The sequence below is a fragment of the Diadema antillarum genome, unplaced genomic scaffold (genome assembly GCF_040938485.1).
Source record: "Diadema antillarum isolate AM-2024a unplaced genomic scaffold, OU_Dant_1.0 seq00000007_RagTag, whole genome shotgun sequence".
NCBI lineage: Eukaryota > Metazoa > Echinodermata > Echinoidea > Diadematoida > Diadematidae > Diadema > Diadema antillarum.
The window spans coordinates 751,758-775,215 of record NW_027271129.1 but is presented as its reverse complement, the minus strand read 5'-3'; the positions used below and the strand labels follow the sequence as shown (position 1 = coordinate 775,215).

At 39.3% G+C, this 23,458-nt stretch overlaps 1 protein-coding gene across 1 annotated transcript in view; it reads right to left on the bottom strand.

Annotated features, from left to right (window-relative positions):
- LOC139724955 (GDP-fucose transporter 1-like) overlaps window positions 1-23,458 on the bottom strand; it is a 187,134-nt gene that overhangs the window by 102,535 nt on the left and 61,141 nt on the right. Inside the window, exon 3 of the mRNA XM_071636073.1 lies at window positions 3,374-3,514. Within this exon, the coding sequence (XP_071492174.1) occupies window positions 3,374-3,514 (141 nt within the window). The remainder of the gene's footprint in view (window positions 1-3,373; window positions 3,515-23,458) is intronic.

The window sequence follows — 23,458 nt, the reverse complement described above, 5'->3', positions numbered from 1 at the left end:
CGTATCTGCGCAGTCACTGCTAGATGAGAAGATTACTACAGTGTATGATGTCACATGCGCACAACTATATAGGGAAAATAAAAAGAGAATTTCACAAAACTTTACTTTTTGAATAAAGTGCACATTTCTTCGACTTGCTACTGAAGTATGTTAAAGGACAAGTTCACCTTCATAAACATAAGGATTGAGAAAATGCAACAATATTAGTAGAACACATCAGTGAAAGTTTGAGGAAAATTGGACAATCGATGCAAAAGTTATGAATTTTTTAAATTTTTGTGTTGGAACCGCTGGATGAGGAGACTACTACAGCTTGTGAGTCATATGCGTACAACAGTATAAAGAAAATATAAAAGAAAATTCAACATATTTTCACTTTTTTCGCATAATAAAAGAGCAATTGACTTGCCTCTTTCTAAAGGCAGGGGGAATAATATTACCCATAACATTTATCGGTAACGAGTCAGTGGAATGTGTACTTTTTTCAAAAGATGGAATTTTGTGAAATTCTCTTTATATTTTCCTTATATTGTTGTACGCATGTGGCATCTAAGTTATTCATACACTGCAGTAGTCTTCTCATCCAGCGGGTACTGCACAAAAACTTCAAAAATTCATAACTTTTGAACAGATTGTCTGATTTTCCTCAAACTTTCAATGATGTGTTCTACTAATATTGCTACATTCTCTCAATCCTTATGTTTATGAAGGTGAACTTGTCCTTTAAGGATAATATCATTCCCCTGCCTTCTGAAAGAGAGAAGTCGAGTGTGCTTTTGTTATGCGAGAAAAATGGAAATATGTTGAATTTTCTTTATTTTTTCTTTATATCGTTGTACTCATGTGACATCACAAGCTTACTTAGTCTTTTCATCTAGCCGTGACTGAGCAGAAACTTCATAAATCCATAACTTTTGAACGGATTGTCCGATTTTCCTCAAACTCTCACTGATGTGTTCTACTAATATTGCTGCATTCACTCAACCCACATGTCTATGAAGGTGAACTTGTCCTTTAACTTTGCTTCATCGCTTCTGGTTCTAGAGAAGAAGATTTGTTAATATTCCTAGATGTATGCCCTTTGGAGGATATGAAGAAAATAATGGGGGGGGGGGGCAGTCCTGGATCTGGAACTTGGAACAAGTGATCAATTGACAAACTCGTAGTAACTTTGCTTTATCTCTTCTGGTTCTAGAGAAGAAGAATTGTAAATATTTCTTAATGGGGGGGGGGGGGCGTGGATTGGGCCCCCTACAGATCCCCAAGGGGAGCATGGTGCCCTGTTGAACAAATTGAGATCTTAACCCTCTGGCATGCTACCTGCCAAGTTTGGTGAATAATCATCAAGCAAGGGACTTTCAAGAAAAATCTGACATACAATTTAAATCCCCATTTGGACCCATCATACCCCACTCCCCTGGGTTCCAAGGAGGTGGGGGGGGGGGGGGGGGGTGGGCACCCCTTATTCTGTCATGAATAAACTTGAAACAACAGAAATGAATATACTGACTCATTGTATTAACTTGTGTGTGTGTATGTACATGCACACACAGCCCACCAATGCACGCAGCATGAGCAATTTACAATGCGCATTGGTTCACACACGCAACACAACCATCGCAATTAGTGCGCAATACATGCAAAGCGCATAAATTCATATCTCTGACAACTAGATTAGTTTAGCAATAGGCTCCAACCCCTGGGAGGTGAAATGATCAATTAGAAACATTGTAAAATAGGACCCCGTTTACAGTGCGGGGCTGGGCCGAGCCGCGGCCGAGCCCAGCCTCAATTGCGAGGCCGGGCCCCGCAATTTTGTCCGTTTACACTGCAGGGCTCGGCCGCGCTTTTGATTCAAACCTTTCAATATTCCGTCGTAGTGGCGCTCTGCTTGTAAACAAATGCAATTTGGTGTTGTCTGGTTTTCAGACCCTTTGCCAAATGAATTCCGTGGCGACGAAGTCGCCGTTCGGGCAAAGGCCTTTGCCAAAGGAAAGAATCCTTTGCAGGACAAAACCACCTTAAACTACACTAGTTTTCGACGTTGAGGGGGTTAATATCCTGAATAGCGAAAGATACAGGCAGAGGATTTGGAAGCCAGACTAAAATTGGCCACGCAATTGGCCGCGCATTTGGCCCAGTTTGCGTTTACACCAAGAAAAGGCCAGGCTCGGCCGCGGCTCGGCCACGGCCGAGACCACCTCCACAGCGAGGCCAAATGCGAGGCCAATTTTGGCCTCGCATTTGGCCTTTTGCGCGTTTACACTGAAGCGGGGCTGGGCACGGCCGCGGCCGAGCCGCAGCCGAGCCTCGCACTGTAAACGGGCTCTAGGTAATTTGATTTGAAAATTTGCTGAGTCTCAGTAAGAGGCTCCATGATTGGCTGGATTATTTCTCCATGTATGTGCAGGTGGACTCTCGGGTCTCGGGGTGTCCTAGTTTTCATGTAGATGCAGCCCACAAAACATGGAATTGAGAGCATGCCAATGGTGTACAACACGCAGTCTCTATGATCTAAAATGGTGATTTAGAGCCGATATTCTCAGTCCTGTCTGATACAACTCTTTAAATAAAATTTGATTCAAATAAACACCCTACACAATTCAAAATTTTCAAGTCAAACGGTCAAAACAATACAAATTTATACATTTTCATAACTTTTCCATGACATACTTCAAATTTTTCACTTGCCATGACTTTTCAAGGCCTGGAAAAACAAATCCCGAATTCCATGACTTTTCCATGTTTTCCATGACTAAGGGACCTTGTCTGAAAGACTGATCCACAAAAGTTTGTAACAGATCAACCACCTACCTGCCCAACCAACCATTTGGCCACCAGACCTCCAGAGTAATTCTTATTTACCACCTAACCCAGTATGTGTGGGTGGGGGTATAATGACAATTGAATTTGCTACTCATCCTTGAACTCAAACTGGTTATTTGTCACTGTAAATAACATGTTACACATCACAAAATGATTGTTACAGGAACATGTCTACAAATAATCTCATCTAAAATACTACTATTCAAATGAATTTAGAATTGATCTGGCTATTACTGCTTTTGAAGATATACAAACTCCCTAGTGGCAGGGATATAACAGAAACAAAGTGGTGGAGTTACAGTTAAAATATGATTTTGGGGAAAGTGTAAAGAAAAGTCAACATATAACTCGCATAATAATACACCACATGACTTGCCTCTTTCAGAAGGCAGGGAGAATAATGATCACCCCTATAATTTGCCAGTAGTGAGTCCAGGGAATGTGTACTTCTTTTTTTTTTTTAGAAATGAAATTTTGTGGCAGTCTCTATATATTGGAAATCTTCATGTAGACCAATTAAACAACAGTCTCTTTTCTGTACACTTACCTCACGCGTGACTTTGTAATCAAACTTCATGAGTGGGAAGCTGACAAAGCTTGGGATAACCTTGCCAAGATAGCTGAGCAGCACACAGAGGATGACAGTGACGACACACTGGTAGAAAGTGACAAATAAGGGAGCATCCAGCTATTCGGAAACAAGGAAATCATTGAAAATGAACAAATGGTGAGAAGCTGCAGAAAATAACTATTCACATGACATCAAAGCTTTTAGGAGATCAGAAAAAAAAAGCGCAAGAAGTGTTAACCATTGGTAAATGTTGGAAGTTTATGTACAAACTAGAACTATCACTCAATGTGATTAAATACCCCCACCTGAAGGAGTTAGCTCAAGCAGCAATGATTTTGTATGCTTTTTCTAGAAATAATATTGTTACCATGGCAATGCATTGTAGGACATTCATGTGTTTTGCTCATTGTTAGTCACATGTGCTATATTTCAAGTCAAGTGCTCAACAACCGAGTTAGTTAGATAAATAAACAGGTAATTTCTATGATTTTCATTACACGCAACCTGGGGGGTATCTCAATTTCACCTTCTATGCATTCTTGCAGACTCTTACCTGAGAACATTGGTTACAGGGGGGGGGGGGCATCTTTGAGAGCTGGGGGGCATGATGTCCATTTGCATATTCCATCACACTGGTAAAAACAATTGCCAAGTACACTGCACTTAGAAAGTTGGACTATGCAGTTTAGAAAAAAAAGGCTTGACGCTCTATCACTTCTCATTCTAGAGAAGAATTGAATATTCCTTAATTTAGAAGGTTTGGGCCCCCTGGGGGCCCCCAAGGGGAGTACGGTGCCCATTCGATCACATTGAGATCCTATCCCCTTAGGAATGCTACTTCCCACGTTTGGTGAAAATCAACTGCATTGTTTTTAAGAAGAAGGTGAAAATGTTCAATTAAGACCCACATTTGGGTCTGCAATGAACAAACTTGGAACTACAGTCATCAGTGTACTAACTCATGGTATTAATGGTATTAAGTTTGCTTCATCACTTCTTGTTTTAGAGAAGACGATTTGTAAATATTCTTTAATGGGGGGGGGGGGAGGGATTTGGGCCCCCTAAGGACCCAAGGGGAGCGTGGTGCCCAGGTGAAAAAATTGAGATCCTAACCCTCTAGGCATGCTACCAAGATTCATGAAATATTCATCACAGGGTTTTCAAGAAGAATATGAACATGTACAATGTAGGTCCCTATTCTGGACCCATCCCACCTCCTCCCCTGGGTCCCAAGGGGGCATCCCTGATTCCACCATGAACAAACTTGAAACAACAGTCATCAATGTACTAACTCATAGTAATAAAAGTATTAACTTAAAGGGGAAATCTAGTCAAAAATATGTTAGTCTGACAAAAAAGAGTAAAATCTTACTAGTTCAACGGTAAAATTTGAATGTAAAGTCGGATGAAAGATAATAGTCTGGGAGCTAGCGACCACTCAATTTACCCCATCAAGCCAAAAGGTTTGACCCCTCAGAGTTGTTGGGGCCACCCTCCTCATTTACAAAATGCGCGTCAGCCTGATCCCTGAGGGTGGGTTCGGCCCCCAGGGACCCCCGTAAAAGGGCCCTTGGCAGGTGTAATTTACCCCATGGAGCCCATGGACCAAACTTTGGTGTAAAAGAATGTCCTATGGGTGTACATCATAAATAATTATAAAAACTGACAATACATATCTGGGGGGCATTTCATGAAGCATTTTTGTCCGACAACTTGTCGGACAAATTTGCTCTCAACCATCAGATGCAAGGATTTCAGTAGCTTTTAACATTTTGTCAGACGAAATATCTGACAAAATGCGTTCAGTGAAATGCCCCCACTGGTTGTGGAAAGGGGTTGCCAGACCGCTAGTTTGAAGGCACAAACACTTGTTTGGTGGTGAATGAGTCTGCGCCAAGACTACACTTTCCCATAGGTCCTGTACTGTAGCGTCTCCCAACAGTCCGAGGGACAGTGCCAGTTTAGTGCATGTAGTAGTCTTGGCACTGACCCCTTATCTCTTAACAAGGGTTTGGCCTATATCCTGGGACCACAGGGTAGTTTGCAGGCACGAATTGACCAGGCACAAATAGTACAACACATCACACAACACACACACACCACACAACACAGCACACTACATCACAACACACACAACACGCCACACACACACACACACACACACGCACATACGTTCAACATATATTTCAATTTCAATTTATATTTCATATTCTCGATGAAAAATTACATCAAATATAACAAAAATTAAATGAAATACAATGACATACATAGAATATGCAAATATGTAAAACATAATAGTGGTCGATCTGTTCAGTTTAGGAATCTGTGAATGAATGCTAAAGAGAATATGAAGGAACCTACTTAAAAAGCGAGCTTGTTGAGCGTAAGGTCCCAGGTTAAAAACGAGTTTAAGATTGAGAAGGGGAGCACGGGTACAACAATGACCGGAACATAAGAGAAAACACAAAAAAAAAATAAAAAAGTACAAATATACAGTTATATAACAAAATTCTTCTCTAGTGCAGGTAGGGATCGGAAAAGCCACTGCTGTATATAGGCGGATGAACCATTGTCGTTCTGGCAATACAATATGACTTAATATAGTTATAATAACAATGATACCGTTCAGACAGTATTAGAAATGTGTACATTGCGTGTATTAAAGAAGGGAACACATGCACCTGCAAATCCATTAAAAAAGACATCGAACAACCAGTTGCAGTGCAGTGAGAATGTGAAATACCAGCTGTTTTCTCGTCCCAGCTATCTTTAAAGAAGGAAAAATATACATAAACACAGTGATAGAATTTAAGGGCGCAAACAGCTGGGCTCTTAAAGTCTGGTTATTACATGACAACAACCCTGGAGTACAGTATAACGGGATAGTCCTGGACAGCACAAAACAGCATTTCAATGAGCTGATGTAGCGTAATTATTTCAATAAATACTGTCTTAATTTGCATTTGAAGGATGATAGTGATAAACAACCTTTGAGTTCAGGGGGGAGGTCATTCCAGTATTTCGGTCCCGCATAATATATTTTCATCGCGAAAATTGTGCGAGTACGTGGATACGTGGACATATTTCTTCATGTACCTACATACCTTTACACAAACACATCTAGGGAAGTTATGACATTTTGAAGTTTTGCTAATTTCTGCAAAACACTTCTTGTGAAGTGGATTATATGCAAATGAGTGAATTAACCATGTCATACCCTTACAATTCTCCATTGATCGTGTACAAAAAAAAATGAGGAAAATTCAATGTTTCTGTCATTGAAGTTGAAAACATGATGTTATTCTTGGTTGAATAACTTTAGAATAGTGATCAGTTAGATATAAGAGGATTTGAACCTCGGGCATAATTGCGTTTGAATGAAAAACTGGAAATTTCAAAATTTAATGTACATACTACAGTGGAAACTCGATATAACGAGATGGTCGGGACCGAGTCATTTTCCTCGTTATAGCCGATATCTTGTTATATCAGTAGGCATAAAAAGAAGGCATAAAATAAAGACATTAATTTGCACATGTGGGACTACCCATCATATTTCAATCAATACTGATAACTTGATATTGTGTGTGAGGGAATTACTAACCTTTATGGGTAAGAAGATGTTTTTCGCCAAGGAAATCCAATATCAAGAATGTGTTTCTTATTAATTGTAGATGTTTGAATTATTTGTAAATTTATATAGCTTGCGATTGTATCAAGATCGTCTGTGGATTGGTATGTGGTTATCGTATGGGTGTGTGTTGTGTGGAAAGCTTGAATATGGTCTGCACAATGCTGTGTGTATGTGACACATTCTGTATGTACATTATGTCTGCGTGTGTGTGTGAAGACGGGGAATTCCTTAATAAGTAGAAGGCCAATCACAGCATCAGATTGCCTCACACCTGCTAAACGTCATGATGATGTCATGAATACATATGGCCGTCCCACCACATTTTCTGCATGTATCAGTGTGCGTGCACACACACACTTCACACGTACAACATGCAGTGCTAGCTGGAGTGCACTGAAGAAAATGATTATATGTGTAAAAGACTGTTTTTGGCGCATCAAGCTTTACAATCTCGGAAGATGATAGCACATGCGAAGTAAAGCTTTACCGAAGGCATTTTGCTTTACCTCGCTATAGCAGGTTTGATTTACTATGTTTTTCTTTGTTTGGAAGTCACAAAATTTATCTCTTTATAGCAGTTATTTCGTTATAGCCGATCTCGCTATAAGAGTAGCATTTTACATAGACTTGTGTGGAATTAAATTTGGGACCGAGAAAATTTCCTCGTTATAACCGATATCTCGTTATAGCAGTGTTCGTTATATACCGAGTTTCCCCTGTATATGGTAAGTTGTGAGGGGATGACATGCTCACTTTGCCATCTGCATGTGATAATGACTGTTCAAGAACTGTTTCCCCCCAAAATAGTGAAACTTCAAAAAATCATAACTTCTGATTTTGATCAAAATTATACTGTTGAACTCATAATATCTTACTATTTCTTATGAGACTAACTTACATTTGGACTGGATTCCCCTTTAACTCTATCACTTCTGGTTCTAAAGAGGAAGATCTTTTTTTTTTTTTAAAGATTCCTTAATTTTGGGGGTTTAGGCCCCCTTGGGGCCCCCAGGTGGGAAAGGGTGCCCATTTGAAGGAATGGAGATCCTATCCCCCATGGCATGCTACCTGCCAAGTTTGGTGAAAATTCATTGTGGGGTTTTCAAGAAGAAAATGAAAATGTACAATTTAGGCCCCCAGTAGGACTCAATCCTCCAACCCCGTCCCCTGGGTCCCAAGGGGGGGGGGGGCGCTGATTCAGCCATGAAACTACAGTCATCAATGTACTAACTCAGAGTACTTACTTAGCTCTATCTCTTCTGCATTAGAGAAGAAGATTTTTTAGATTCATTAATCTTGGGGGATTTGGGTCCCCTTGGTAGGGCATGATGCCCATTTGGATAAATTGATATCCTATCCCTCTAGGGATGCTACTAGCAAAGTTTGGTGAAAATTGGACATGGAGTTTTCAAGAAGAAGATGAAAATGTAAATAAAAAAATGATGCACGACAGACGATGCACAATGGACGCTGGACGAAGAGTGATCACAATAGCTCACTTGAGCCTTTGGCTCTGGTGAACTAAACAAATGCTGTTACCTTGGCAGCAGAATGTTTGCATTAGGGTAATTCCATGGGGTTGGGACTGAAATTGTGACATACAAGTTGAAAATTCAAGTTGGGTAAATTGAAATTTCCTTTTTCCCCCTGATTTGTTACTCCCATTCTTCAACTTATTCCACTAGAAATCTGTTCATTACTTTGCACACTTTTCCTCAAGAGTGACACAATAACAATATTCTTAAAGCAAGTGAGTTGTATGGACATTCAAGTGAAAACATGATTTTATTGTTATCATCAGGGGTTTTCATACTACAACCTTGTCCACAGTATACTACCTACATTACACGGACAGTATGTACATAGGTACACTACAACATATTAACTGATTTCCTTTGTTGTGGTGTCAGATGTTAAAACCTACACACATAGACTTTATGTATGTTCCCACGAATAACACTAACGTAACAGTTCTTTGGAATTATACCTGCTGTATACCTTTGGAACAATACCTATGTTACACAGACTTCAATTATTTGTAACTCTGGTATGAAAGAAGGAAGACTTAATAATAATAATAAGAAGAAAGTCTAGCCTTATACAATTTGACCTTATATACACTAACTAACAACATCATCAACTGTCAACTCAACTAAGAAAACTAATCAAGAGAAATCATACAAGTTTTCTTGTCTTCTCCATGTTCTTTGTTTGAAGTTAATTTCTGCTCTTTTCTACAATGTCCATTTTCCCTCTGTGCAGTATTTTCTTTTTGTCTAGTTTGTTACGTTCGCTCTTCTTGGGTGTTGCTTTGTCAGCTTCCTCTCTCTGTTTGTGGAGTGCTGTGGATGTGCCCTTTTCACTCTTTCACGTAGTTTAACACGTAGCGATGGCAGAAGAGGAGCCATGGCAGATTCACCGACAAACTGGACAAAAGGTGTAAAGAGAAATAAAATAAAAGAATTAACAGAAAATTTGTGTCTGGGTAGACTTCATATTCCTGTTGATGTATCTGTGTTTTATTTATGAATGGAATTAAATATTTTGGACAATTTTGCTTACCTTTCTACCTCTTGGCATACCAATTGGCTAGAGTTCCATGTGTACCATCCACCAAAATTTAAAAAAAAAAAATATGGGTTACGCTTAAAATGATGTACAGCTGTAATGTTAATAATAATAATAATATAGCATGTAAAACATGGGAAAATATCATTTTCATATTCTACGCTAAAAAACTTGTTTTCAGATGTAAGCTAGCAAGGGCAGGGCGCTGCCCCCAGTGTCATAAATAGCTAGGGTTAGGGATAGGGTTAGGTTTACGGTTATGGTCCTAAATAGACCCCAAACAAAATACTAGGCCCCCTTTTTTTTTACTCAATTCCCATCAAATTCAAAATTGTTGCCCTCTTTAAGAATGATAGGATAGAGCAATAATATGCCAATTTTGATTGGGGTACATATGAAACTATTTCCTACCAATTACCCACCGAAAATGAATACGAAACTTGCATTTTAGCTTTGAGACTTTACAGTGGGTGAACGTGGAATGGATACAGTGAACCCATGTGAAATGTTAATGCTTCATCAGAGCATCGTAAAGCCATCTAACACTATAAACAGGTCAGTGAAATCTTGAAAGGAAAACATTGACATTGTAAATCTGTTCAAGAGAAAGAATTTAACAGCTCTTAATTCCCGAAATATCAACAACAAAATTGGGCAAACTCTTTCTTAAGCTCAGACACAGTCTAGACGTCTACGTATTCCAACTTCAGAGTACCGTACCAACGTTTAGCAAGTCTACTTGGTAGATACCAATGACAAAAAGTAGGTCCAAAATTTACAATAATCGGGAGGTAAATTAATGTTATATTGCCGTGAAGATACACTGGACATACTTTTGTACGGTTTTCTAAGAGAGGAACACATGCTCCTTTTGCAGAGACGGGCATGGAAGGGAAAATTTGGCGATCAAAATTACGAACATGAACAAGTAACAAATATCTCAGTATGTGGGACTACAGCGTGTTAACAGCATCATCGTCCGCCGTATATTTGGCCAGTTCAGTGGTTTTAATATCGTTTTTTCCCTCCAATAAAGTTCACAGAATATGCAAAATGTTATTTACTTCACAAAATAGCGTACAAGCTTACTGATTGACATCGAAAACATTGAAATTCCCAATCGGAAACATCGAAATTCACGTTCCGATGTTACATGGACGTCAGTAGAAAAACAGGTCTTGCACCGTCCAGGTAGGTGTAAACAGGCTGTAAGTGGTCTTCCTGCAGTTGGGGAAGTACTGCCAGTGACGTAAATACGATTGCTGTAGTAGCTCTTCTTTTTGTCGCGAGACGCGACTTTCTTATCCGATGTTACACCAAGAGGCCGGACTTCGGACGGAAGTACGGTTATGTGTTCCGTGTTTTCTCTTTTATGAGGAGGATTTTGATGCTAATTTTTGGATAATAATACTCCTGAAATATGATTCTAATTATAGAAATTAAGTTTCTGTTCATATTATGATTGGAGGTGTATGTAAAACCATGCAATACCGATGTTACAACAAAAATTGCCGCGGACTTCGTTTGTAACGTCGGTATGAGGTTGCTTTAAGATGCTCTGGTGTTCTTATTTTGTGACACATGTTTATGTGCCTTATAGTCTTTGTAGAAGTCACCTTGCCTCTCTTAATTATGATAGGCGTAATGCTGAAAGGTTGTATATTTCTGTATCACATTGCCATGAAAATGGCACATATTTTTGTCACAACTGGTACCACAAAAAAACCATGAGACATCAACAGTGAAACAGTCACAGACAAAACAAATTTGTACACAGGCTTGTTTTTTATTCATCAAATAATTCTTCACACTTCTCTCTCCAAGAATAACCACAAACCACAAACAATTATTTGATAAAATTTTCAGAATATATGACTTTTATCCCCTGCACAACATGAAAATTTAGAGAAGACCCAACCCCATGGAATGACCCATTAACAGATGATGAAGTTTGCACAACGACATACATAGCGCGAAATTTCAAGCTAAATGCTCAAAAACTGAGGGAGTTAGGTAAATTCACAATATTTTTATATGAGTTTCATTCAAAATATACTGTCACTACATGGCAACACATTGTTCAAAAATGACGTAAGATGAGTTTGTCCATCCTTGTACAATAGCAGTCACATGTACCAGATTTCAAGTCAAATAATAAAAAACTGAAGGAGTTAGCTGAATCCACAATATTTGTGTACGATATTCAAAGTATGCTGTTACCATGGCAACACATTATTCAGCACATCTCTGTACTAAAGCGGTCACATGTGCCAAATTTCAAGTTAAATGCTGAAAGACTGAGGGAATAAACTGAATCCTTAGTATTTTCGTATGATTTTCATTCAAAATATGCTCTTACCGTGGTAACGTATTGTTCAACAATGATGAAAAACTAAGTTTGCACATCTATGTGCCATAGCGGTCACGTGAGCCAAATTTGAAGCTAAATGCTCAGAATGAGGGAGTCAGCTGAATCTATAATATTTCATATGCTTTTTAGAGGAAAAATGCTGTTATCATTGTTCAACAATGATGAAAGATGAAGTTTGCACACGTATCTACAGCTGTTGCATGTGCCAATTTTCAAGCTAAATGCTCAGACTGAGGGAGCTAGCAGAATCCACAATATTTTTGTATGCTTTTAACCCATTGAGGACAAGTCCCAAGTATACTAGGAAATGCGAGTTGTAGCAAAATCAGTCCGTCCTTAACACTGACAGAAGATGTGTTCTATACTTCTACATTCTGTAACAGTCACATGTGCCGAAATTCAAGTCAAATACTACAAAACATGATATTTTATCGGCATGAAATTTTTGCGAAGTGCCTCTGGCAATCAATGCATTTACAGTGTAGACAAGAGCTTTCATGTGCATTTTAATTTCGCGAATCTTAGCTCTCGCAAATTAAAATGCATGCAAATATTCCTCTTTTTACAGTACTCAAAAACTCAGGGAGTTAGGTCAATCCACATATTTTTGTATGATTGGTATTAAAAAAATGCTGTTGTCATGGCAACAGATTTATTCACACACACACACACACACACACACACACAAAAAGCATCTTGCATAACTACAGATTACATTGATCATGTATGCTTAATTTCAACTGAATTCCTTTAACCCGTTGAAGACGGTTTAATTTTGTTACAACACTTATTTCCCATGGACACCTACCCGAGTATACTCAGTACTCGTCCTCAACGGGTCAAAACTGAATGAGTAGTTTGATCCACAACATAATGTAGGTTTTTATGAAAATTTGCCATTGCCATCATGGCAATGCATTATGCAATGCTAACGAAAAAGGTGTCTTACACATCTACCTTTGATAGTGGTCACAGAAGCCATACTAGGGGTTAACAGCTCAAAAAATGAGAAAGTATTTCCATCCACAAGATTATTATGAAAATTTGCTGTTGAGATGACAATGCATCATGAGATACTGACGAAAAAGGTGTCTTGCACTTCTACATTAGATAGCTGACACACATGCCAAATTTTAGGTCAATTGCTCAAAAAATGAGAGAGAAGTTTGAGCCACAAGTTTTACGACCAACTGATTGATCAACTGTCTGATTGCCCGCCCGGCCACCCAACCTCAGAGTGATTCCTATACACCCCCATGCACACCTTTTGGGTGGGGGTATGGTAAATATACTGGAAAGTAACAGTCTTTAATCAATAAAAGCACAAAGATCAGTATAGAGTGCATGTGGCCAAGGTACCTAAAAGAGCAAACTTCTGTTTGTCTGCACAATTGACTTGCTACATGCCAATTACAATGTACAGGGTCCTGTTGCATACAACTTTTACCATCAAAAAAAGATGGTAAGTTACTATCATTTCTCTTGACATCGATGGTAGCCTACCATTGTTCCAGAAATAAACCCGCAAAAAAGGTTCATCATCCATGAAATAATATCATTGGCATTTTGAATATTCTTGAACAAGCCTCACATGGGTGAAAATGCAAAAAAAAAGAAATCCCGCCGATCACACAATTTTGCTCCTGGATGGACTGGACCGGCTGGAAAGGGGTCTCTCTTGCACCTCCCAGCCCCGGGGTGGACCGGCCAAGATCAGGTGCTGCTCGCATATTGCACCTGGGTGTCTTGGGGTACATACAGACTTTCTTTTGCGTTACGAGATTTGAAGTTACCATAGGAAATTCCTCCTCCAATTCTGTTTTGTTTTTGTTTTTCCTCCCAATTCTGTGCATACATTGTAATTTGACACTGCCAGCCACCAGACAGACCGTGAGACAGACACATACCAGTGGTGCAATGTGATTCGTGCTGGCAAGAGGGCTGCATGCATGCTGTGTGAACGGTTGTAGCTTGCACTTTCTTTAGTCGAGGAGTTTTGAAGCTACTTGCTTTAGTACAGCTCAAACATACATTGGACACATCCCTGGCTGGAACATGAAACTGAATGCTAACCCCATAGATGCCAAGTTCAAAAAATTTTTATGAGTGAGATTTTCATGACTCAGAATCTCGGCGCGCGAGCATGTGCGTGAGCGAGGGAGCGAAGCGACTGAGCGAGGGGAGGATGTGGGAGGGGGATGTCGGCCCTCCCATGGTAGGGAGCTTTTTCAATTTTTAGCTCTTAATGGTGCAAGCTGGTGCATACTTAAGTGACTATTTTTTACTTACTTTGAAAGACAAAAACAAAGACAAAGAAACACAAAAAAAGACAAATATGCCTTCAAATGCAACTCTAACTTTAAAGGACAAGTCCACCTTCATATACATAAGGATTGAAAGAATGCAGCAATATTAGTAGAACACATCAGTGAAAGTTTGAGGAAAATTGGACAATCCGTTCAAAAGTTACGAATATTTTAAGTATCTGCACAGTCACTGCTGGAAGAGAAGACTACTACAGTGTATGATGTCACATGCGTACAACTACATAAGGAAAATAAAAAGAGAATTTCACAAAACTTTACTTTTTGAATAAAGTGCACATTTCTTTGACTTGCTACTGACGTATATTAAGGGTAATATTATTCCCCCTGCCTTCTGAAAGAGAGAAGTCGAGTGTTCTTTTGTTATGCGAGAAAAAGGGAAATATGTTGAATTTTCTTTATTCTTTCTTTATATCGTTGAACTCATGTGACATTACAAGCTATAGTAGTCTTTTCATCCAGCCGTGACTGAGCACAAACTTCAAAAATTCACAACTTTTTAACGGATTGTCCGATTTTCCTCAAACTCTCACTGATGTTTTTTACTAATATTGCTGCATTCACTCACCCCACATGTCTATGAAGGTGAACTTGTTCTTTAATCCTTGAAGCTATGCTCCCAATGCATGAGAAAAATGGGTGTCATGCGTGAGATCGTGAGACAGACCCTAAATGCTTGAGTCTCACTCACAATGCCTGAGACTTGGTAGCTCTGTAACCCGTCTGTCTCATACGAGTTAGTATAGATCTACAAGATAATGTTATGAAAGCATGACATTAGGCAGAGGGGTGAAGGCTGAGGTGTGAGTTTTCTTCAATTTGTCTCCTTCTTCAAATGAAATTTGTAAAATTGCAACTGCTGATCTAAAATTTAACATGTCGGAAACAAAGAACCAGTGGGATTCGAACCTGTCATTTACTGCTTTCCAGGCAGCAACACTACCACCAGGCTATCCCTGGTTGCTGGCAGTGATACAATGAACTTGGTTCTTTATTTTCCAACATGTTTGTTAAATCAGCAGTTGCCATCTTACAAATTTCATTTTAAGAGGGAGACAAATGGAAGAAAACTCACACCTCAAGATAATGTTATGTTATGCTTCTAAAGCAAAGAAATGATGAGTCCTCTGTCTACTTTGTATTTGACTAGAGAGTCATACTCATCAAGCATCGCAATGAGCCAGCTCTGTTGAACTCATGTTGTGCCTACACTATGCACTATTGTGCAATCAGGATGGCAGAGGCAGGGCAAATGTTAAGACCCACACAGATTCACACAAAATCCATCTTGCATCCAAGCCCTGCACATAAAACCACCATGATATTTCATGTCAACAGGAAAGAAGCAACTGAGTGTCAACTTTGCTTGCTGTTACAGAAAGTCATATTTCACTATCATACATAGATATTTTTCCTCTGAAGATCTAGGGTGGTATTCTGAAAATCTTCCTAAGTTTCTTCGTAAGTCGGAAAGTTGGGAAGTACCTAGGAAAGACATGATTGGTATTCTGAAATTTCTTCCTAGTACGAATCCTAGGTTCTCCTTGATGCAAATTCCACCATCCTTACCCTCACCCACTGTTATGATATAAAATTCCGTATGATAAGGAACCAACCAACCAACCAATGACAATCGCATATCATTATGATGTAGGGTTAAATACATGTGTGCGCGGCATGTCCCATTTTTCATGCCCATTTCGCACATCAAACAACATGATGTGCGCAGTGAATGACAAGAGCCAGTCACAATGTTTTGCAACTTGCTATATCTTAACAACGTACTTAGGACAGGGGTGGGGCTTTCCTAATCTTCCTAAAATTCTTTCCTAAGTGCATTCTAGAATACCAACTTCTTCCTCAGTCAGAAATTTGCATATTGTCCTAGGATTCATCCTCATTTGCATTTTTTCCTATGTTTCTTCCTAAGTTTAAGAAGTTAGGAAGACACTTTAATAGGAAGAAACTTAGGAAGATTTTAAGAATACCATTTAGGAAAAAATCCTGACTTAGGAAGAAATTTCTTCCTAGGAAGGATTTCAGAATAACATCCCTAGTCACAAGCTATTCACTCCATCTGTACATTTCAATGACTGGAATTCAGTTTGCATGTAACTATTTGTTGCTAAGTCAAAGAAGCTGTGGGCAAGCTGTCTGGTTGCAACTGATTGACAAATTGCCCTACATCAACATGAATAAGCACTGAATTGATCACTGTTTTAGTAGTAGTCATGATAAAAGAAATCTTGGGCGTACGTACTCTAGCAAGACTCGAATCTAGAACCTCCTGATCTCTGGACAGGCATCCTCTCCAAAGTGCTGGCTCTAATCCTTATAGCATGCAGCGGGTACTGTGTAATTATTCAAATTCATGAAATTCTTCCGTTGAGATGTTTTCATGCAACTGATTGACAAATTGCCCTACATTGAAGAATCCTGCTCTAGCATGATCACGGTTACAGTGAAACCCTGTTATAACGAGGTCTGTGGGACCAGCGACATTACCTCGTTACAACCGGTACTTCGTTGTAACCGCACGCATCAAAAACAAAGAAAAACATAAGCACGACATCATATACCCATCAATGAAACTTCAGAACATCCTTTGCATTGTTATTAGACAATTATGGATCATTATCATTGAGAGAATAAAGGGAAATTATTTGTGAACTAGACCAAAAAGTAGGGGTTGAAATTAGTTAATTCTTTATTTTTCTTTCAAAAATCTCTTCGCAATATAGTTGCACATTATGTTCTTGAGAAGTAAAGGCTTATATTTGTGATTCTTTCTACACCTATCTCTTCCTCTTGTGTTGAACCATTCTGAAAGAATGATATTTTTTCGTTCGTGAAATACAGCGTAAAATTAAAATGAACAAAATCAGATTGTATAAAATGCGTTTGTTAACTTTTTTTAAACACCAGCGCAAACAGAATGACATACATGGCTGTTTACCGTAACTTGCAAGGTATTTTTATGCTGTTGGTTTCATGAATCATTTCGGCTGTAATCTTATACAATGTATAATTGTTGTGCACAAAGGGATTAAAATTGCGTTCTTTATTTTTTCCCAAAAATCTCTTCGTGTTTTGTATATCCGTTCTTAAAAACTATGCGACAGGATTGAATTTGGAAGGTTGTGATCCTTTTTACGCAAATCTGTACCTTGAAGACCATTCTGAAATAAAGAAAAATCTTTATCATGAAATGTAGTGTTTAAATTGTGATAATGTACAAATCCAGAGCTATTCAAATTAATAAACGCGTTTGTTTCTTTTTTTTCTGAACACTGATTAAGTAGCTTAACATGCGTTATTCAACTATTTTTACGCTACTGTCAACCACCGAGATTGTGATGATTTCAGAGTAACATACATACGTTGTTTACCGTAACTTGCGCGGTATTTTACGCAGTTGGTGCCCAGCGGGAATGCAATTATTATTTTCATGAATCATTTTGGCTATAATCTTATACAATGTATGATCATTGCGCCGAAGGGATTAAAATTGCGTTATTTTCTTCCGAAAATCTCTTCATGTTTTGTACATCCGTTCTTGAAAAATATGTGACAGGATTGAATTTGGAAAGTTGTGATCCTTTTTAAGCAAATCTGTACCTCATAGACCATTCTGTGATAATGAACAAACTAGATCTATTCAAATTGTAAAATGCGTTTGTTTCTTTTTTTGAACACTGATTAAGCAGCTTAACATCTGTTTCTTTTTTTGAACACTGATTAAGCAGCTTAACATCTGTTTCTTTTTTTGAACACTGATTAAGCAGCTTAACATGCGTTTCTTTTTTTGAACACTGATTAAGCAGCTTAACATGCGTTATTCAACTATTCTTACGCTACTGTCACCCAGCGAGATCACGATTTCATTAATTATTTCGGCTATAATCATACATGCTCCTATTTGCTAATCAGAAGAAGTGGAAGTCGGAACTAAAGATGGAAAGGATATACAGTTGAACCTCTCTTATCCGGCCTCCCTTTATCCGGATTTCTCTATTATACGGACGCAATCTCGCCGTGATTTTTTTTTTTTATAATTACGGGAGGAAAGGGGGATTCCCAACTCCTTGAGATCTCCTACACAAACACAATGAATTACATAAGATACTTGATACATTTCTTAATTATTATTTAGGTAAATCATCCCAAGAATTTATAAAAGAAAATGATTTCATTCTTGCAAACACGAACCTCTATTTTGGGGTCTGTTACTGATTGTAACAAGAGACCCGTGGGTCTAGCGCTCACCTGAGTATCGCAAGTTCACCTTTCACGCAGTCACTAATCTAAATTATTCACAGCTCTACCAAAATTTGACCAGGCATTCTCAAGTAGAAGATGAAAATGTACAATAAGGGCCCAAGTTTTTTAAGATTCCTTAATTTGGGGGGATTGGGGCCCTCTGGGGCCCTCTGGGTGGGGCATGGTGCCCATTTTGATAAATTGAGATCCTGACCCCCTAGGGATGCTACCTGCCAAGTTTGACGAAAATCCATCATGAGGTTTTCAGGAAGAAGATAAAAATGTACAATTCAGGCCCCCATTTGGACCTTCCTAACCCCCCCCCCCCCCCCCGCCCCCAAGAGGGGCACCCCTGGATATGCTGTGAACAAACTTGAAACTACAGTCATTAATGTACTCACTCATAGTATTATCTTAGCTCTATAACTTCTGATTCTAGAGAAGATTTTTAAGGATTCCGTCATTTTGGGGGATTTGGGCCCCCTGGGGGGCTCCTGGGTGGGGCATGGTGCCCATTTTAACAAATTGAGATCCTAACCCCCTAGGGATGCTACCTGCCAAGTTTGGTGAAAATGGGTCATGAGGTTCTCAAGAAGAAGATAAAAATGTACAATTTAGGCCCCATTAGGACCCCTCCCCTGGGTCCCAAGGGAAGCACCCCTGATTCTGCCATGAAGAAACTTGACACTACAGTCATTAATGTACTAACTCATAGCATTAACTTAGCTCTATCACTTATGGTTCTAGAGAAGAAGATTTTTACAGATTCCTTAATTTTGGGGGGTTTGAGCCCCCCTAGGGCCCCCCTGGGTGGGGCATGGTGCCCATTTTCACAAATTGAGTTCCTAACCCCCTAGGGATGCTACTTGCCAAGTTTGGTGAAAATGGGTCATGGGGTTCTTAAGAAGAAGATGAAAATGTACAATTTAGGCCCCATTAGAACCCCTCCCCATCCCCCTCCCCTGGGTCCCAAGGGGGGCACCCCTGATTTTGCCATGAACAAACTTGAAACTACAGTCATCAATGTACTAACTCATAGTATTAACTTAGCTCTATCACTTCTGGTTCTAGAGAAGAAAATTTTTACAGATTCTTTAATTTTGGGGGGTTTGGGGCCCCTCTGGGGGCCCCCTGGGTGGGGCATAGTGCCCATTTTAACAAATTGAGTTCCTTACCCCCTAGGGATGCTACCTCCCAAGTTTGATGAAAATTGGTATTGGGGTTTTCAAGAAGAAGATGAAAATGACGATGGACGCCGGACGCCAGACGACGCACAACGGACGCCGGACGAAGGGCGATCGCAATAGCTCACTTGAGCCTTTGGCTCAGGTGAGCTAACAATGAAAAGGTTGCAGTATACACATTACTACATGTGGTACTACAATGGGCTACATCAGTACATGTGTATGTATATGTACATGTATAAAGCATTGAGTCTCCCGTATCCGGCCAAATCCCTTATCCGGATGAGCCCCGGTCCCGACTTGTCCGGATACGAGAGGGTTCAACTGTAATGATGAGTTGCACACGCATTCCAATTTTCCATTTTTGGCCACGAGTGTCGCTACATGAAAAGCTTTTGAATGCATTATCTTTTTCTTTTTTCTTGTTGCACTGTGGTCTGACCTAATATCATGCACGCTGAACTCGTGAAAATGAAAATTGAATGATTATGTTCAATAATTTAGTAGGAACATCGGTATTCCTGTGTCTTATCACGTGGTTTAGAAGAAAACATGGAAGGAACGGTTCTCTGCAAAATGAGAAAAAGACATGGATAGCATGAATTCGGTTTTCAATGTTTTGTTTGTCGCGTGTTTGAAAGCGGGAAGTCAAGAAATGGAACCTCGTTATATCCGATCAAATTGCTATGTTTTTCTTTATCATGATGCACAGAGATTGTCCTTGTTATAACCAGAATCTCGTTATAACCGATTAGTTCTGCCATAGGTTTACACGCAAAGGAACACGGGACCAACGCGATCACTTCGTTATAATGTTACACCCGTGGACGTGCAGGTGTTTTAGACTGTTACCATGGATACAACTGACACAAATGATGAGGAGAGACACAAGAGTTGTATAGTTGAGATGATGGTGGCAAACGGTGTAATGATCTTTATTTCTCTCTTTTCATTGTTTATCACAATGTCATTAATCGTAACATGAATAATCCACATGACAAAGCAATTGTGAAGATCACAATTCAACAATGAATTTGTACCTTGGTCTTTACTTTGAATTACAACACTTAAAAATTACATGAACGATCACTGTCTAGATACACTATGATACAGAACCTTGAAATACAACTCACTTATCCACAGTATATCAGAGTTAAGTTTGATCGCTTCCAGCTAATCCTGTTTCAAAACATTCATTCATTGTATAAACACGACCACCATGATTGTGCCTAATATTTGTAACACTAACAATCACCATCATGAATCACGTTTATATTGATGATTTACCTTCCATATCAAACATATTTTCTAATCTGAGAATGATGTAGCATTGCGCTTCATGCTTCGATTAAGATATCTGAGCTGATGGTAGTCTGGTTTATTAAAGGAGTAATGAAATTGATACATCTGTATATGCCAAAATATCTCCCTAAAAATAAGATATGTGTCTTATTGATTAATCAATTATGAGCTAGCTATAAACTCCTCTTAACTCACATAATATCACAAGAGTGTAATTGACAACACTCAAAAATATCAATTATCAAAGTGAACAATTATCTAAAATGAAGTTAGATAATAACACAAATTATCTATCCATGCTTTATCTCACTGGAATATGACATCACTGAATTGAGCAATGTTTTAGTGTTTTGTATTCGACTACCATCCAACCTCATCATCTTACTGGTTAAATGTCTTGCGTCAAAGTACTGGTCCCTTTAAAAACTATCTCAGATCTCACCCACTAAGTAAAGGGGGGGGGGGGGTTTGGCCTTTAAATAACACAACTGTTCTCTCTTGTGCCTACATTGGAGCCAAATCTTGAAGCTCACATAAGGAACTGCTTTTTCCAAGGGAAAAGAGAAAACTAAAACTGCAAGCAGTGGTATAATGTACTGCCAATGTTATCTTGAATGGGGTTACTACCGGCCCTGTTATCTAAACATAGAGCGTGTTTCTACTGAGAGCACCTCACATCCCTGGCATCGCCACGAATTTTGTCCAACGCAGCACCTCGTATTTTACGACCACTCGAGCTGTTTCTACTAAGCAATAAAATACGAGGTGATGCAAAGGTGACGTGCAAATGCGGCGATTCCGGAAGTCAGGTATTTTTAAGTCACAGATTTGGGTCACGCGCGCACCGCCTGTTAATACGATCCGAACCCTGCCTGCTTTGCTACAACTGCGTCGGCTATTTTTTGATAAGCCATTTCTCTTCGTCTTCCCATCCAATATACCCCGAACTATACTGATATCCTGCCACTGACTGATGAGAAATCTTTGGAGATCGAGGGTCCAGTTGAGATTTTCTCAAGGCTGCGACATACTAATGTGGTACTCTCGCGATTCGAGACAATATAAAATGAAACGAGACACGAAAACTCGTCACATTGAGGACGAGTTAGGTGATACGCTTGAGGTCATCAGATGACAGTCATCTGTGATCGACAAAGAAAAGAATGTGATATAGGCACCTTGAAGTTATATTGAACCTGCATGCGAAACCGTTTCTCTAACCACTCGGCCACGGGACATCCACGAAAATGTTAAGACAAAAAACTCCCCAAAAACAATGTATAGATATAACAGGGGAAGAGTCAATGACCACTCAACAAACGTGGCCGCGTGAACATGTATTGCATTGCTAGATGGAAATGCGGCCTTGTAACGATTGATGTCGCTAGGCCATTTCTGGCAACTCGGGAAAAATACGTCCCGCAGACATACAACCTATAATCGGCTGGCTTTGATACCTTGCCTTTAATCACAATTTTCAGTGTGATGACGTCATCAAAGTACAAAACAATGACATGGACTTGAAAGACAATTGTTCAAAGTACAACACCTCCATCGTCATCATTACATACTACAAACTGTATGATCGGTTTGAAAAACCCAGCCTGCAGAATTTTGTAGCAGTCTAAGCAATGTGGTCTCCAACACAAAACAGAGTGATTGTCTGTGTGTGGGTGTGTGGCTGTGTATAGGTGCGTTTATATACGAACTTGATTTCTACATGGACGAATGTGTAATACACCATTGAAGAAAAAAAGTAAAATAGATGAGTATTTTGTTTCGTGCTCTTATGGGGTTCGAACCCGCACATGTGCAACCTTACGTCTCTGAGACGTCGCCTTTAACCTCTCAGTCATACGTCTCGACGAGAAAATATGAGGAACGTAAGCTTATATGTGAAAGATGACTCAGGAATCGTTTCGTCCACCTTCCATTCTCATTTTCAGTTTTATGCTGCAAAATTCTCAACCTGGTGAGAAGATAAAAAAAAAAGTGTATGATTACTGCAGCTTATTGTCTCAGCTACAACATACTTAAGTTTCAGAGGAAATGTAGCAAAATCAAGTGAGGTAAAGGTGCTTGAGCGTTATCGAGTCAATGCATGGTTAAAAAACAAAAATCCCCTCCCGTAGACATAACATATAATCTTCGCTGATTTTGGTATCTTGCCTTTAATCACGACCTCTAGCATGATGACGTCATCAAATTAGAAAACATCAATTATGGACTTGAAAGACAATTGTCCAATGTATAACATATTCATCATACGTTGTCAGTTTGCTATTGACATGCCGATCAGTCAGCAGAACATGAGGCAGCTATTAGTACCTGTATGAAACTATTATAGGCATGGTTATCAAATTCCCCTAAAATTTTCTTATAATTGCTTTACTTTCACACACAGTTAAGCTATCCCTT